The 17,629-nt window shown below is 41.2% G+C and overlaps 1 protein-coding gene across 11 annotated transcripts in view; it reads left to right on the top strand.

The window, feature by feature from the left end:
• The window catches only part of CDHR1 (cadherin related family member 1), an 81,549-nt gene that overhangs the window by 14,017 nt on the left and 49,903 nt on the right, over positions 1-17,629 (top strand). For all 11 annotated transcript variants that reach the window (XR_010832906.1, XM_048074897.2, XM_067000731.1 and 8 more), the window contains 5 exons: positions 1,727-1,789; positions 3,369-9,485; positions 14,810-14,854; positions 16,169-16,327; positions 17,083-17,178. Coding sequence is in view for 10 of the 11 variants with exons in the window: in XM_048074897.2 (XP_047930854.2) it covers positions 16,267-16,327; positions 17,083-17,178 (157 nt within the window). In the remaining variant the exon portion in view is untranslated. The remainder of the gene's footprint in view (positions 1-1,726; positions 1,790-3,368; positions 9,486-14,809; positions 14,855-16,168; positions 16,328-17,082; positions 17,179-17,629) is intronic.

The raw sequence follows: 17,629 nt of genomic DNA, 5'->3' as shown, positions 1-17,629 counted from the left end.
CCTGTGGCACCCATTTACCATTTTGCAGTATTCCAAAGCGCACGAACTCAGAGCAGTTTAAGCTTTAAAAGTGTGTTTCTTTGTCCACACCCACGTATCTGTAGATGTCATTCTGGGTTTGCAAGAGAAACAGTATAGTCAGATTTTTAAACTTAAAAGGTGTAGCTCTTAGTTATCTGTTCAGATTTGGTGTTTGATATTGGAAAACTCAGAGACCTACCATGATTGTTCCGTGGTGTTTATTTTTTCAATGCGAGATGTAGTGAATGAATATGAGATAAGGAAAAACAAATAAGCTAAGTTTCCAAGGTCAGAAGCAGCAGATTTGGCATGTTTCATATTTTCTAGAAACCTCATAAAAAATCATCTTGTGTGCGTATGGGTGTAGAGAAACACTGGAAGCTCTTTAAAACTGTTTGAGTAGCCCGGTGTTCTCACTTACCGGAGCCTGTTCTGAGCTGTAGATCTGTTTGCCAGAGCTGAGGAGAGGGTGAGTGAATGATAGAGCAATATCATTTTATGTGTACCTGAAGTCAAAGGGAGTTGGAGAATATCGAGATGAGTCTTCAAGAACATGGCAGAAATATGTCCAGGGAAACAACACCACCCAATAAAAATAACTGAAGACTTGCCCTGTAATAATGTTCCTTTCCCTTAGCGTGTGTCCTAGGGGGTTGAACTTTTGCTGAGTCAAAAAGGGCAGAGAAGGTGTTATAGGACACTGTTCCTTATCCATAAACACATGGATTGGAAAGACTGTCAGTAATGTGCATGAGGATGTCAAGGCATGTATACATGTGAACATGTTTGAGTGTAGCTGGTACAGAAGTGTGAGGAGCAGTCTGGAATGAACTGTATCTGTTTTTCTTCTGCTCGGTTCCTGACTGTAGTTTGTTCTTGCCCAGAGCAGCTTTACTCATTCTAGCTGTGGTAGAATTACCTGGATGTACAAACTGAAGGCATGTTTTCTGTTAGATCAGAATGAAATGATGCTGTGACATCTCAAACCTCTTGGATGCTAGAACAGCAACCATCACTTGTCTTGGCTGTAGAACCATGCCGCAGGGATTTCTGGAAACACTGAGCATACGTGAGATTTTGTTGAGAATTCCACCACCTCTGTTCTTCCTGCTCTACCTCTGCTCCAAGCTCACTGCAGTGTCATCTTTCTTCTCCGTATAACGTATCCAGCACTCTGTACCAAGCATTCAAATGGAATCAGCAGCTCACTTATTTAGGTCTAGTAGGCAGGGAGTGACTAAATGGCTTTGCCTGTCCAAAGCAATTTGTTCCACACCTCTGTGTACCCATATGGATACAGAGATGCTATTTTTGTTCTCTTGGTAATCTTTTATACTTTCATTAAGCAACATAACCGTAAAAAGTGCAAAGTCTGTTTGTTATGTTAAGACAGCTGGAATTTGCTGGTTGTATTGCCTGCTAACATATAACATTTCAAAGGGTAAGAGTCTTCACAATGCATCTGGCATATTGTGTCTACTAGTAATGATAGAAGAGAACAAATTAATTCCTGTTCTATGCTAGGAACAAGGCTACGTGTGAGTGTAAAAATCAGTCATTATGATGTTTTCTTTCACAGATCTCTCTGTTCAAGGATTTCAATGGTAAATACAGTAATCAAAATGTCTGGACTCTAAGCCATTTGGTGTGCATGTATGTTGCATCCTCTGTCTCCATTGGTAATGTATAATTTTTTCACCCTTAGGTCGGAAGGTTAAAAAAGTCTGCTGTTCAAAACTAGCCAAAGTCAACAAAAAGGCAAATAAAGGTAACAATATACTACATTTTAATTGTAGTAATTAAACAATCATTATAGATAAAAATTCATATGATGTAACAGATTTTTCCGTACACGTGAGTATGGAAATCTGAAATGCTGCCTTCTGCTGCAAACCCAGTAATACCTGACTTTACTTGTCCCCTGTTAGACTGTCCTTGGTTCGCTGAGTACTCGAGCCTGCTTACTGTAACTGCATCCTGTCCCAAGCTGCAGCCAAACCTTTTTTAGGTCAAGGAATGATGTTTGTTTCCATACAGTGTCCACCTGTCTCCTGCATGCAACTGCTTGTCTGTTACAGATCAGCTTATATGATAATGCTTGACCTGAGTGTGTTTTGATTCTTACTGAGACACAAACATAAAAGCTTAGGCCTAACACAGCAACTGCCCAAAGCTAAAGATAGCAGAGTTTTCTTTCATATTCAGTTCTGGACTGGCAATGCACAATGTTCACTCGGTTTGGTATTATTATAGTTATTACTTCCTCGTTGCGGTCTACAGCTTCCTCACGAGGGGCAGTGGAGGGGCAGGTGCTGATCTGTTCTCTTTAGTGACCAGCAATAGGGCCCGCGGGAATGGTGTCAAGCTGCAGCAGGGGAGGTTCAGGCCGGACGTCAGGAAGAGGTTCTGCACTGAGAGGGTGGTCGCACACTGGAACAGGCTCCCCAGGGAAGTAGTCACAGCACCAAGCCTGTCGGAGTTTAAGAAGCATTTGGACTGTGCACTTAGTAACATGGTCTGAATTTTTGGGTAGACCTGTGTGGTGCCAGGAGTTGGACTCAATGATCCTTGTGGGTCCCTTCCAACTCGGGATATTCTATGATTCTATGATTATTATTATTAATTATCAGGAGATTTCCGGGTCACTTGTGCTTTCACATTGCTTTCTTTTCTAGGGGAACATGACTTGCTTTACACAGTCTGCAGGCAAGCATACTAACTGCTTTTCAGTGTTACTCCACTCTGCTCTCTGTGCTAGGCATATGCCTAGGGGAAGTTGCAAAGCTGCTCAGAGGTGTGGCCGAAGGAAGGGGGATAGTTTAACCCTACTGGCTACTTATCTTTGAGGCAACCTCCCTGCTTTCCTAGATCTTTGGCCTTCTACCATAAAGAATTACTGTCGCAGAAAGCAAATGTTTCAAGCTAGTGTCAGCTTGGGGCTTCTCAGGAAAGCTGGCGAGTGTGATGATAGTAAGGGGACAACACTGTGTAATACAACTAGGTGTGCAATGTGTTGGCTGTGGGACTTGAGCTCTGGAGTAGTACTGTCTGAAGACATCTGCTTTGTGGAAGCTTCCTGCAAAAGCAGCAGGATTCGTACTTCCAGTGACTGAGCTCCCCGTACAGGAAAAAAAGGTTGTAAGTAATGTGTGGTCTCCAGCAATGTAATGAAGAAAAAATATTGCTGTTACATCCCCCCCCCCCTTTTTTCTGCCCCCTCCAGATCACTGATAATCTAAGCCTGGCCATATAAATGGTTCAGCTTCTGGTATTAATGTTTTGTCCCATTCTACATACTTCCAATTAAGCATCCCTTTCAATTTTCTCTTTCCATCTTTGTTTTACAGGTATGCCTTCCAAGACGGCTCCAATGCAAATAAAAAAATACTGCAAGCCTTGTGCTCAGCCAGACCCTCTGCGGATTCCTGGACCCCTTCCACAGTTAAAATAAGACTGAGCAGGGTGAAGAAGAGCATCTGCCTGCCAGCACATCTCACAGTGCTTCACTTGGTTGAGGGTCTTCCTTTCACAGATAGGGCCTGAATGTATGCTACTCTTATTTTAGTCGGGAAGGGCTTCAGTCAGTAATGCTTACTCAGTCCCCCAGGCTCCTTCATCTTGTTAACATTAACCTGGCATCTAAAGAGCCAGGTAAAGCTGTCTGGCTGCTACTGGATTTTTTCAGTTGCATGTTCCTCTGTACCAAACAGGGATTTAGCTCCTCAAACAAGACAGAGGAGAGCTGGCTGTATCACTTTGGATTGCATTTTTAGATGGGGAAGGGTTGAAGTTACTGTTTCTAGTTATCAGTATATATATATTTAACCTTTTATATGAATAACTTCTTTTATATAGACAAATGGATTTTCTTTGTAGGCTAGGCACATGATGAATTTGTTCCTTGCTCTCAGTGCTTAAAATCCACTTGGAAGTGGATTTCTATCAAGTGAGAATGAACTTATGATTTAGAAAGGGCTGAGAAACTAGATTCAAATAGTTGGGAAGGACCAGAGGACCAGATTCAAGTACAGTGGCAAGCTTTTTAATGTCTGGGGTGGGGGACAAACGACACCTATTCTTTAACTTCCCAGAAGAATGTCATCAGGTGGTTATTAAAAGGCATACTGGAAAGGTGTAAGGCTAGTCAGATTATTTTTTTTTCCTCCTGAATCCAGAAGGCAATTGTTCTTTCAAGGCACTTGAGTTGTGTGATCACCTCAATAAACAAAACTCACTGGAGTATGAAATTAAACAAATGTTAAGAATAATATCAAAGGGCTGAATAAAAGAGAAACAGAAATGCTCCCTGCTAATATCATTAGCAGTTACTGGGGTCTTTTCTCCGGTATTTCCTGTCCTTTTTCTAGCTGTCTCCTGCATATGCTGCTATTTCTATGCCCGGGGTGAGTCCTTAACCCAGAATTAATTGGAGGTTTATGAATTTGGCTTTCCTTCTAATGAATGTGACAAGGTGTGGAAAGCTTTTTCTGCTCTTGGGCAAATATCACTTTGAAAATAGTAATTTTACCCTCAATACTCAGAGTAATGCTATTTCCCTAAGGTAATTTCCTGTATGATAAAGATGGTCTCAGTGCCCTTTAGTAATCTGGGGGAGTTGAATGGGGATGGTCGTATGCCTGGTGTAACCACCTTCAGGCAAATCTGTTTCCCATGAGTCAAATTAATGGGCACTTATACATGGCTGTGCTTTCTCATTGTTAGTGTTTTTATTGTACTGAACAATTGAAGCAATTTCTGGGTCTCCTATGTGCTTGTTATTACTTTATTTTCTTACTGCCCATGTGATTAGATCTGACCCTCAACTTCCTAGTTTTGAGCTGACCATGCATAGCATTTTCATACCAAGGATAAAAAGGATCCTCCAATCCTCACAAGATCTGAGCCAAGAGGTTGGTGAATGAGCTGTTTGATAATTCTGCTGCTGATCGCTGGGCAAACATATATTTTTGTCTTTTGTAGCTCACAGAAAGTATCTCAGGAATATGAACGATGAGTAGATGTGAAAAGTATTTTGGATATTAAATGTTTGCAGCAGGAGTTTATACAGAGTTGTAAACACATGGCCATATCTTACGAAGCATTACTAAGAGGTATGAGGATTCTGTTCTTTAACATGAGCTTAAGCCCGTCTGTTTTAAATTTAAAAAATGCTATAAGATTATCTTGGCCCCGCACCCTCCAAACAGTGTGCTCCACACTCTGATCTTCCTTCAGGCAAAATGTTCTCTGACAGCAAAATCATAAAGTCCCAAAGACCATCAACACTATTACAGAAATACTTTGTCTTTGGAGGGATGCAGGGACATCATCCTATGTACTTGAATATTTTTATTCACCTAGTTTCCCAAACTATCCTCAAGGTAAGGTTGAGGGCTATTCAAATTTAAAAAGTAAGGTACTTCTGTGAGGTCCTAGTCCTGACTGAACAAACTAAAGCAGGATTCCTCAAGCTATTTCACCACTCATTGTGACTGTTGCCCAAACAGGCTCTTTGCCTGGCCTACAAATATCAGGAGGTCATGCATCAGCCTCCTGCAGGTGCTTCCTCACCAAACTTGGACTTTTATTTCCTGAACTATTTTCCCTGTGTGGTAGAACAGAGCTACCATCTGATCATGGCTTTGTTTACAGGCACCTGTTCTTCATTTTGCTTTTCTTTCACTACTATGTATATTTGTTTGGCATTACCAGAGAAGAAACATATTACTCAGTGGCTTTTCAAAGTACACAAGCTGTATGCTTACATCAAGTAGTAAATTCAGCTTGTCCAAGCTGACAAATGCATTTGTCTGTATCTTGTGGTTTTCTGTGTTTGTTTGGCTGTCAAGCATGAAAATTGCACAGCCTTCAAGTTCCAATAAAGATATTTTGACGTATCTCTGTGTCTGCCAGAATAGATGTTGGATCCTGGTCTGACCTTGTCAACTAAGTGAGCCAGGTGGCCCCTCACTTTATTTGGAGATTAATACCCTCAGCTGATACCAAATCAGTCTGTCTTGTATAGTACTGTGACTCTGAATTGTCAGGGCACAGGAGAAATGATCACCCCTGGCAGGGAGAATGTGGAGGTGCAGGCAGTTTGTGGGTTTTTCCTTCAAAGTGCATATTAGAAGGCATAATTTGTATAAATAACATATAATTTTATGGCCCCTGAAAGTGTAATGGGGCTCTTGCTGTTGGCTCTTCAGCCTTCTAGACTGTCTGGCCCACAACTGATGCAAGGGTCTGGGTGTAGCTGAATTCAGGATTTTAGCTCTGGAGAATTTCTGTTAATCTGAAGAATGGGCCACTCACAACTTTTTGTGATTGCATCTACTAAGGAAAACCAAAATCCTGTATGGACAATGTCACTGCAGATAATAAAGTCATCTGACACATGAAAACAGAGGGACAAACTTTTGCCCTTGCAGATTTGCATACTCTTATGAAGAAACGCTTGCTGGAGCTGAGTGGAAGACTCCTGGTGATTTAAGTGTTTGTTGAATCAAGTCTGAAAATCTGTTGCTTGATTCAGTTTTGTCCAGCAACTGCAACCTCCTAGGCAGATTTAGCAGTGTTGCCAGATGGTGAATGCAGATTGGATTCTACCTACTTTTGACTCAAGTATGCTTAAAGAAGAGTTGGGCTTAAGTTTATCCACGACTTTCTTCTTCTCAGTTAAGGTGAGAGGAAGACGTTCTTACACATCAGTCTTTTTTTTTTGCATCAAATGAGCTTTTCCTCATTAGATCTGAGCAGTTGTCTCTGTCACTGCTAACTTCTCTGTAGGATTCATCAAGCATTTATTTGTTTAAATGCTGGTGGGGAACAAGGAGCTCTACATTAAGTAACGTTCACGAGAGTGTTGATTCCAATCCATGTGTGCCTTTGGTTCCCAGTAGCCATTTAGCATGATAAGGCTTATGGCAGGCATTGGATGGTTGTCAAAGTTGCTTTCAAGCCCATAACAGTCATTATACTTTCCTTTAATCTTTGAGCAGGCCATGGAGAAATTCACCAAAATTGTTTCTGTTCTGAGTCTCTGCTAGAAAGAGTGTCTGGGTGTGGATTTGTCCAAGCCATCCTTCAGCCCTTCAGTTACTCCTTGTTTATCTGTGTTTCAGAGACATGGCTATGAATATTTTCAGGTGTTGGGGATTTAATTCCATATTTTCAGGTTGATGGTCCACAAGGGAATGACTAAGGCCAGAGATTTGCTATAGGATAAGCACCTTACTGTCTCAGTGCCATCTGGTCAGTCTCTGAAAGCATGATCAGAGAAATCAGGTCACTTTGTGCCTGTTGAGAGATCCTGAACTGAACATGACTTGTCTGTCTTGTGCTGCCTGGCACACTCACAAAAATCCCTGTAATTGCAAGACACTGTCAAACCAACAGTTCAGTTTGACGACAGTCAGACTCAAACTGCATCTGGCATGTTAAGTTCGAGAGCTGTTTAGTTGCAGCTGGCAGTACAGCACAGATGCTCGCAGGAGAGAATTTAGACCTTAGGAGGCATTCAATACCATACATGTGGAAGTCCGTGTGCACAAAAATGCATGCTCAACAGATGATTGTGATCAACTGTCTGCAACAAGGCACATGTACAACCTTCTAGCTATGTTATCACATTTGTGATAAATGTAGCACACTCAAAGCAACTAATAGATCTTGGTTAATAAGATCAAACAATAATCCAAATGCTAAACAGCAGTAGGGTTTCCTTCAGCTGACGGGCAAGATGACATTTAAGATCTGTCAGTGGCAGAAGAGTGCTTTTCTGCTGGATTCTATGATGTTTGGTCATCAGCACTGATCCCAATCTTACAATCAAATCCTAGATACTCTTAGAATCAGATCCTTGGCATTCTAAACTGGTGTGCACTAGAAAATACTGTCTTTGCTAGGCAGGTTCTCAAGACAAAGCTTCCCATTTGTCTTGTTGCAGCACCCCATGTCATATGGCTGGCTGTGTGGTGTGTTCGCTGAGTAATGCTAAAACCCATTTGTATCCCAGAATTTTGCCTAAGACATAGCTACGCCTGAGAAGAAAGTTGTTTTCATGAAAAAAATATTAAAAAAAATGTGGAGAAGTCCATCTGTTTACAGATGCTATCAGAGAAACACAGCAGTGTGCAGCAGTATCTGCAAGTCCCTCATTAAAGCATTCCCTTTGCTTTACTAACTTCTCAGTTATCAACTTTTCATTACTTGGGAAAAAAATTATGACAGTTGTCACTGGCCTCTTATCTTGAAGTTGTTTGAATATACCAAGGTTGAACACTTAAGCATCTTCCTTTGTCTTAGTAAGCAGTACTAGTGTATATTTAACTTCAGTAAAAATCTTCTGATGAGTGGATGATGAAAGAAAAATTATTTGAGTTGAAGTTACATCTAGCAAAGGACTATATGTGGTTGATATTAGCCTTTTTTCTGTTTGCAGACATAATTTTACAGTTTCCGAGGACTTCCTCACTGACTGGCCTCACCAACTGGAAAAGTCATCTTTTATCTCTTTGGGCTCATAGTCACCCACCCGTTCTTTATTTGTGTGGGATCTTACCTCGGAATGGTTTTGCTGTCTGAATTTCCTCAAGTTTTTTTCCTCGTGCTGAGCTATTATAATTTGACACCATTAATTTCTGTCCATGAGACCAAAAGAACTGCACGTTGTCAATAAGATGACGTAAAATGGTGCATTTACTATTTCCAGGCATCATTTTTTGTACCAAGAACAGTTTCTGTTACAGGACTTGAGCATCTCTGTTTCAAGGCACCATATAATCGTCTCAAAGTCATGGGATGAGTAGGGATTTTTCTGCTATTTAATTTGTATTTCACCCTTCACTGCAATAACTTGGGATCAACGTAATCTCAGTTATCAGATGTGGAAATCTGTTCCTAGATATTTTATTTATTCCTCAAATTAACATCTGTTGTTGAGATTGTTGCTATATAGTTCTATTGATTTTACTAATAGGTTGTAAAAAAAAAAAAGTGATAACCACAGTACTTTGAGATAAAGTACTTGAAGGTGTGGGAGGAAAAGGTAAGAGCACAGGGCTTTTAGGTAGAGCTAGTAAGTATGAAGAGCCAACCTCTGGCCTCTAGCCAGGGTTAACTACTTGCTTTGAAAACTCTGAGAACCAATATACTTAGAGGACTACTTACTGTCTGAAATCTCTCCAGCCAAAGGCTAGATAATTACCAGAAAGTATACGTGGGAATGGAGTGATAGTTACATGTGTTTTTGAGGTAAGGTGTATTGCTTCAAAGTTGAGTATTTAGGCCTCTTCTAATAGATGTAAAAATTGTTGAAATATACCTTGTTTTCTCATCTTCCAGGTTAAGAACAAGCACTGCTTTGATGTAAGACTCTGGTTGCTCAGATTACTTCTTGTTAGCAATGGAAGGTGAAGGCTGAGGTGACCCCTGGCCAGCTGGATCTCCCAGACCCTAACAAGGTAGGTACTTCAGCACATGGTCTGTTTCAAGGGTTGCTGAGCTGTGGGATTCCGCACTGAGCACAGTGAAGGCACATACCGGCGTTCCCACCAGCAGGTCACAGGCAGACCTATCTACAACCGTGGTGCTACACATTTACCTGAGTAAAATCCAGGCACTGTCCCAGCTGCTGTGGCTGAGTTGTTCTTGCGGTCTAGAAATGTTTTCTAGCCAGGGCTGTAGTTCAGCTGTGGTCTTTGTGTTTGTGCATTTCCTATAGTAAGCAGCAGACTTTGGTTATGTGTGGCAGTGAAAGAAATATATTTAACTTTCATAAATCCTCTGATTCAGCTAGTCATAGCACTGCCTTGTAAGCAGGGCATCTATACAGTGATGTCCTTGGTGTGCACACCAGCCAGAAGATTTATGGAGCAAACATAAGCATTTCCTTGTTCTGCCTTGACAAGTTTTGTTATTTTTCTCAGCCACACTGAGTAAACTATAAAATTTTGATTCATTCATTATTCACACCCTAACTGCACAAACTCAGATGTATCTACATTTTTTACAGGCGAAACAATGAAGAATTGTAGTTCTTCCACAAATAACTTGGACTGTCTGTCTGCTGCTAAATGGCATCCTTCACACAGATCTGTCATGCTCCATGGCACCACATCTATCAGTGATCATGCTGCTGAAGTGAATATAGGCTATCTAAATATACCTGGATATTCTAGGGACTAATTGTTCTTTTTTTATCCCTGTCAAAACAAAATGAGGAGAGCGATATGTAGCTTGGAAAAGATCATGGTTACTGAATTGTAAATGGATTTTTCAGTGGTCTTCAAGAGCCTCTAAGCTACTAAAATGGCTTAGCAGGAACTTTAGACATGACAATTGTTCCCCTTTCCCCAGTTATCTACAGTGCCATTTTTGCAAACACAAACACCCTTTGGCAGACTGCAGCCAGGAGGAGCTGTATCTGAGATGAAGCACTGGGAGTGTTGCTTCCTCTTCCCAGGAATTCACACACAGTGAATGACTATAATTCGTGATAAATTATGCAGGCAAGTGTCTGTGAGGTTTTCTCCTTGGGGATGAAAGTACAGTCTCATTATGCCTGCGTTTATGTATCCGGGGGAAAAAAAATGTTGGGAAGCATTTTGATTTCTGTTTGAAGTCACTGTGGAAATGCTAACACTGCTGGATGTTTGGTGCCTTTTCTCTCTCTGTTTTCCTTCCATTGTCATTTCTTGGTTCCTTTGGAGATGCAGACCTCCCAGCTGTGGTTCCCTCATAGCAGCATCGTATAGAACTGTAGCATGGAATTAACTGTTTTGTGGTATGCAAAACAGAAGGACTGTCTGATCGCACAGAATAGAATTGATCTGTTTTTAAGACTACTTTGTCTGTCCTACGGAGCCCTGGGTACTGCCTGTCCCTAAACCAGTTACCTCCTACCTTGGTGTGTTTTCCCTGCTACCTGGCTAGCTTTTGTTGGTTCCTGATGCAGTACAGTGAGTTCTCAAACTTTCTAAAGTTTGTGCCAAGCAGAAATGCTATCAGATGTCCAGTAAGTAGGGGCCTGCAGAGAATGAAAACTGGTTCTATTTAGATGTATGTATAGAGTTTGGCATTTAAAACAGCCCCCCAGAAAGAGAAGATTCTGTTCTGACTCAACCATATCGGTCAATTTGTGGAGACAGGCAAATCTGTCATTATTTGTACCTTCTGAAATACTGACCATACATAACCTCCATAACCTGATCTTGGTCTGTGCATGCTTGGACAACACAAGTATTTCCTCCTCCAAGTTCTGGCTTGTAACCTCAGTAAGAACACATTGCTGTCAGTTACTGGAACAAGACTTCGAGCTTCCTTCCTTTACCTTTTCAGTAGCAGTGAACACACGTAAATGGTTTTACTGCAGGCAGACTTCCAGCTTTGGTTCCTTATAAATACGTTTATAGAAAAAAGGTCTCGCCCTCAGATTAGGTCAGGATTATAAAGACATTATCACAGGTGTGAGGTTGTGTACCTGCTCTCTTAGACTTGCTATCCATTTGGAAAATATGGGAAGTTTCTTGCTATATTTATTACTTTATATGTCAAATGTATATGGGATACATCAAAATAACCTGAACTTCTTACAGGAAGGGGCTAATTTGTCCTGGCACCGGGGAGGATTGGAGTTTGGTGATCACAGCCAAGGTCTCAAATTACCATGGTCTAAAGCATGTATCTGATTAGATTTAACTACCATAAAGGCAGGACTGTTTGTCTTTTGTTATTCATACTATGAAACGCTAGTGTGAGTGGCTCAGGTTCCTTTGCTGCAAGGTCCCTGTGCACTTCCCATGGTTTCTTTCAGCAGCCAGACAGAAAATTTGGTGCTGTGCCAGGAGAAAGCAAAGCTGGTTAATGTAGACTTCTTTGCTGCTGAAAACAGTCATCAGAAATAGTTATCAACACTTGTTCCTGGATTTCCAGCACCATCACTTGTACTCTGTAGTAATGGATGTTGGTGGAGAGTGGTGATGCCCCGATCTAAATTATCTCTGTCCTTTGGGGGTGGATTTTGAGGGGGAGAAATGATGTGGTTTGAACAGGCAAGACTTTTTAGCGTTGCTTTGTGTGTGGTGGGAGCTGCACGTTTAACTTTCTCAACTATCTGCTTACCATCTCTGCTGAGACAAAGAGCCCTCATACCACCTGCTCGGGTCCCAGCCAGAGAGCAAAACATCCAAGCAGCAAAGGGCATCTGTTACACTTGCTTTTCCTTAGCACGTTCTGCTGCTGTTAATACCTTTGGAGAACAGCTTGAAGAACTCTCACTTGTGCTGTGCTGTGGGACTTGCTAGTGAACTGACCCTTCAGTGTGCAAGAAATGGCCCAGCTGTGGTCACAGCTGTGTGAAACTCAGGGCTGTTAGGGTGTCGACCTCACCTGCTGTGCGTGTCACCGGCCCACCCTTCTCCACTTCCTCTGCTTTCAAAGCCAAGAACTCTCCTATCACATCTGAAGATGTGAAAATAGGGAGGATTTTAAAAAAGGTCTTGAAAATGACTTAGGCTCCATTTGTCTTCTTCTCAGCTATTTCATCGAGCAATTCTAAGTGAATCACTCTCTGTAAAATGCCTCCAGAAATCACTGGTAACTCCCACAGCTCCTCATCGCATCTGATTCAGGGACTGGAAGCCAGTGTAACTTGGACTCTTTCTGCACATGCTAATGTTTGCATGAAGTGCGCAGTGCTTTTGTGTTGAATTTATTTACACACATGCACAAAATGTAAAATATTCCTCTCCAGGATAACCCTTAATGTTGTATGCAGCCAGCATAGGAGGACAAGCATAGGAAAAAGAGTAGCTGGAGCATTTCTTACATGAATGTGGACTTCATTACTTAGCAAAACTGTCCAGAGTTTATAACGGGGGTTAACTCAAATGGAGGTAGGCATAAAATCTGAAGACTGTACATAGTTAATATAAAGCAAAGTGAGGCAGCAGATTATAATTTAATCTTTTATTCTTTAATTTTATTTTTCTCTCATTCTTAAATTCTGTACGTATGTAAGCACCCAAAGACTGATTGAAAGGCAACTCAGTGAAAACCTCACATTGATATGCCAAGCAGGCACGCCCCAGGTCGGCGGCAGTGAGATGATTGCTCTGAGGTGGAAGGGCCACCCACGACACAGAAAGCATAATTTATCTCTGTGCCTGCTCGGTCTTTGCCCTCTGCTCAGGCTGCCAGCACAGGTGGCAGTGAGTGCCAGCTGGGTGCTTCTGACCGAGAGATGCACTTGCTTTTTGCCAGCTGTAAACTGGCCACCTCCTGCTCCCATGGGTACCACTGAGCTCAGCATTGGTATTGCCGCATAGTGTGAGGGGTTGTGGGCCTGTGCTATATTTCTTTCCAAGTTAAGGCCATTGGAAGCAGCTGTTCCCAGTGTCCTCTGCTACTCTGTCTCTTACCCTGGTCTTGCACACCAGCACCCATGGAGAGCACAACTGTACCCTCCTCTTGTACCCTAGGTTCTTGAAAGCTCAAAAAGATAAGAGGGCAGGAGCTGGCAGGGGCTTGTATGTGGTTAGTTTTTTTTCTGGATGATTTTAATAAAAGTTCAGGTTGTCCAACGAACGCTTGTAGATACTGCTGATCAGTGACCCAAACCCAGAACTTGTGTTCTGAAAATTTTGAACCTTTCTAGATTTGTTTTCCTACTGAGAAGTAAACAAACAAAACAGCTTGGGAAACAGACTGGTTCGGATCAGACGGGTACATTTCATTCTCCTATTTTGATTTTCGCTACTCAGTACTCTAAAAATATATGAAATGGAAGGTTTGTTCAACATAGAGTGGGATCCTGCCATTCCTGCAAACATTACTCTCCTGAAACTCTCTCCTGCTCCCTTTCTTCCCAAAGCATAGATTGATCGATATCAGCCTGGTTCCTTGTACTAGCTTAAAGCAAGAATATTTTCTGACAGGAAAAAATATTATCTGATTGTTGCTACCCAGCTGTATTATCTTTATGTGTATAAAAACGTATTAGCTGTGTTTTCAAATTCTTCAGGATTTAAGAGCTCAAACTCATTGCAATTCAGGACAAACAAGACATTTTGCTTCCTTGGAGATACAGGCCCTACAGATTTAGATCCCATGGGGATGCATGCAGGGGAACAGACAGCTACTAACTTTGGCAAGGGTTCACCATCACTTTTCCTATGAAAACATTGCAGTAAAAGGTGTGTTATCAATTCCAGATTGAGATGGCAGGTGAGAGGAAATTTAAGTGCTATTTATGTTGCTTTTGGGGCACCATACAAAGGTGTTTTTTTTAATTTTTATCAGTGCTTCAGTATTACTGTTGACAGTGGTGCGGCTTAGTTAAATCTGTAACAGGCTTAGATTTGTGTCTTCTTTTATGTGTATCCCTTCCCACACAGTTTTCAGCTTTGGGTCACCATATCGTGAATTTAAATACACTGATAATACACATTTGTATTTCTTAGCTGCCTGCTGCAGGTTGCACTGAGCTTTACAAAACCACTGTTGAAGTCACACATTGGTTTGATGTGGAGATCTTGCTGCTGTGTAAGAGTAGCCATATGGAGTCACACAACAGGTCTGATCTTGTAAGAGGGAGTTAGGAAAGGAGTAAGATGACAAAGGCAGAGCAATTGTGGTTTTTTTCCCTCTGGTTTAACTTTCAAGCTTCTGGCAGGCACTAATTTAGTGCTGTACTGAGCCAGGATTTGTATCTGTATTGTCGTGGTTGCTGCTCACTGATGTACCTAGTCTTCATGAATATGTCTAAAATATTCTGGATCTTTTCTAGGCTTTTGCTCTTTGTGCCATTCTCTGTCAAGTTCAACCGTGGATGGTGAGTTCTGTTAATATTTTTCATGAAATTTTAAATTCTGCCTTTCTGGGAGCCTTACAGTTGACGTGTTTGGCCAGCAGAAATGTCCCAGGAGCACCATAGGCGCACAGAGTTACGTGGAGCACACATACTCGGCGTGGCCAAGGGGCACTGCGGGCATAGGGTTGGCCTCTGGTCATCAGAAGGCCCTGGGGGTTCAGCAGCACCATCAGGTCCTCCTGCAGTGCTCTGCAAGAAGCAGCAGCTCTGCTGCAGCCCTCCCTGCAGGGACAGGGCAGCCCAGCCACTGGAGCCGGCACCAGTCCTGGCTGCAGCCAGCACCGGTGTAAATCCTTCCTATGTGCCAGGAAGAAAGGGTAACTCCTGTTACATTGAACAGTACTGCAATGGGGAACTCTGGTTCATTTCTTAAGTGTTTCTTTCAGGAACACTGACAATTAAAAAGAAAACAGAACCAAGCACTCCGATAACACAGCATTAAAGGGCAAGTGCTTTTCCTCAAGTCAACAGCTAAACCGCTGTGTAAAGATGCTCCTGACTGGAGGTATTACCACTGATCAAGTTCCTTGTAAGCATCCCAAAGCTTTTGCTGTGAACAACTTCCTAGGCTGGCTGTTTCTTTAGCTCTCTAATTTATTGGATGATAAAGTTTTGAATTAGTGGAGACACCTTTTATGTGCAGAAAACCAGAACAAGGTGGTGCAGAAAAGCTACTGTATGAAGTTTTTTCCATGAGATGTTTTTCGTGTGTTGGTTAAAAAATGCTTGCTGAATGTAGAAGATATTATCAGAAACGCATGCATTTTGATGAGGCCAGCTTGCAAAAGGAACATTTGACTTCTGCATTTTTAGTATGTAATTTTGTCTGTTTTCGGCTATCATAAATGTAATTGTTTCCTTTAAAACAGCAACAAAGATATTTACTCTTTGCTGCTAGTGTTATATTTTCTTTTTCTGTAGTTTCTCACAATTACCAAATCTAAAGTAAAGAGAAACCTCTTCTAGCTCTCAAAAATAGAAGACTGGCTTAGAGCATTAAAGATAGAGTTCAGAAAGAAAACACCTTTCAGATTTACCTTCTCTCTGACTTTTGCATTTGGACAGCACAAATACGGAGCTAACAGCTGAACCTGTGAGAGTTGCACTGATTCCTCCAAATCTTGTCTTAGAAACGAGTCCCACAGCTCCCTGCAAAGTAATTGGTCTAATTAGGTGGTAGGAAGGAGCTTCTTTAAATTCCTCAGAAATTAAGACGTGTCATCCGCTTAACATCTTAGCATCTGTTACTGCCTCTTGCACATTTCTCCACTACAGCAGTCTGAAGGACACTTTCCTGGACCTTTGAGAAAAATAAATAAATAAATAAATAAACCCCTTGAAACAGAGAAGAAATTAGCCCTTTCTTCGGTGGGATGAAGCATGTAAGGCATTTCACCCCCTCCTTATTCCTCAGTTTGGTGCACGTGTGCCTGGGTGAGTACAATAATCACTTTAAATAAAAATATAGGAGGATACGGGCATAACCTTAAATCCTGTAGTAATCCTTACTGATGTGGTCATGTTGTCCTGAAATATTTTCCGTGGCAGCTGCTGATCCCTGTGAATTGATACCCTCTGTGCTTATATATTTGTACTTTTATTTCAAACGGGCTATTTTGAATCTCTTACAGTCAGTCAGTAGACAGACAACTAACATGCTTTTTGTTTTGTTTTGTTTTTTAAACTTTGCTGTTGTCTGGCAGCAAGTAAGTAACAATTTAATTATGGCTAATTGCTCCTGCAGTAGGCATAATATTAAGGCAGAATGTGTTTAGAATACTGTGTGAAGTACCAAGGCACTGGGAAAGTTTCAGATTCGTGTGTGTAGCATAGGGGAGAGGCATACAGTCATTGCAAGCTGAAAAGGTTAATTTTGCAATGAAAATGTCTGGATCTGATTGAGATTTCTTAGAGATCCTGCTACTTGATTTGTTTCTGGCAGTGGTTTTTTATATGCTCTCTTTCTCTTTTTGCTGCTGTGTGAATTTTGGCACAGTAGCATGCAGAAGTAACTTTATTTAAAATATCTGTACAGATACAATTCAGAAAGTCCACTGCAGGAACTGGATATCTTATGTGCTCGTAGTATTCCCTAAACAGTTCTTGTTTACTGAGAGTCAGTTAACAAAGCTAGATAACTGCCACCAGTGAAATGCTTTTCTTTGGCTTCTGTTTTGTTTTGATTGCAGTTCAGGCAAATTATGCCCCCTATTTCTTTGATAATGGAGCTGGAAGCACAAACGGGAACATGGCACTTCTGAGCCTTTCGGAGGACACACCTGTTGGTCAGTATTAACATGGATATGTTTAAATTGTGAAACTGGAGCTGTTTGCTCTTTTGATTAGCAACATACATTTTGTCACAGGCATTGTTATATACTGTGGATTTGCATGTTTTTTTCTCAAGCGTTTAATTGGTCTCAATTTAAAATGACATGTTTGAATTTAAAGCATGAAATTTAGCTCCCCTTTTCTTGGTCCATGAATCTATTAACAGCATCAGAGCACAGACCTTTGGGGTCTTCTCATCAATTCTGTAAATGTTTATAAGAAAGTATAGTTGCTAATAATTTTATCAGCCTTGATAAAAGCAAGCTATACGTTGAAAAGTAACAGAAGCATGATTTTCTTTAAAGTTATCGCAGTTTTCATGTTTACAGTACAAATGGTAGAAAATGTTTCTACTCGGAGTGAAAATTGCTTTGTCTAAATAAGTGATTTAAAAAAAAACAGATA

The sequence above is a fragment of the Anser cygnoides genome, chromosome 7 (genome assembly GCF_040182565.1).
Source record: "Anser cygnoides isolate HZ-2024a breed goose chromosome 7, Taihu_goose_T2T_genome, whole genome shotgun sequence".
NCBI lineage: Eukaryota > Metazoa > Chordata > Aves > Anseriformes > Anatidae > Anser > Anser cygnoides.
Note: the sequence above shows the minus strand (reverse complement) of the source record. Positions and strands in the feature narration are given on the sequence as shown.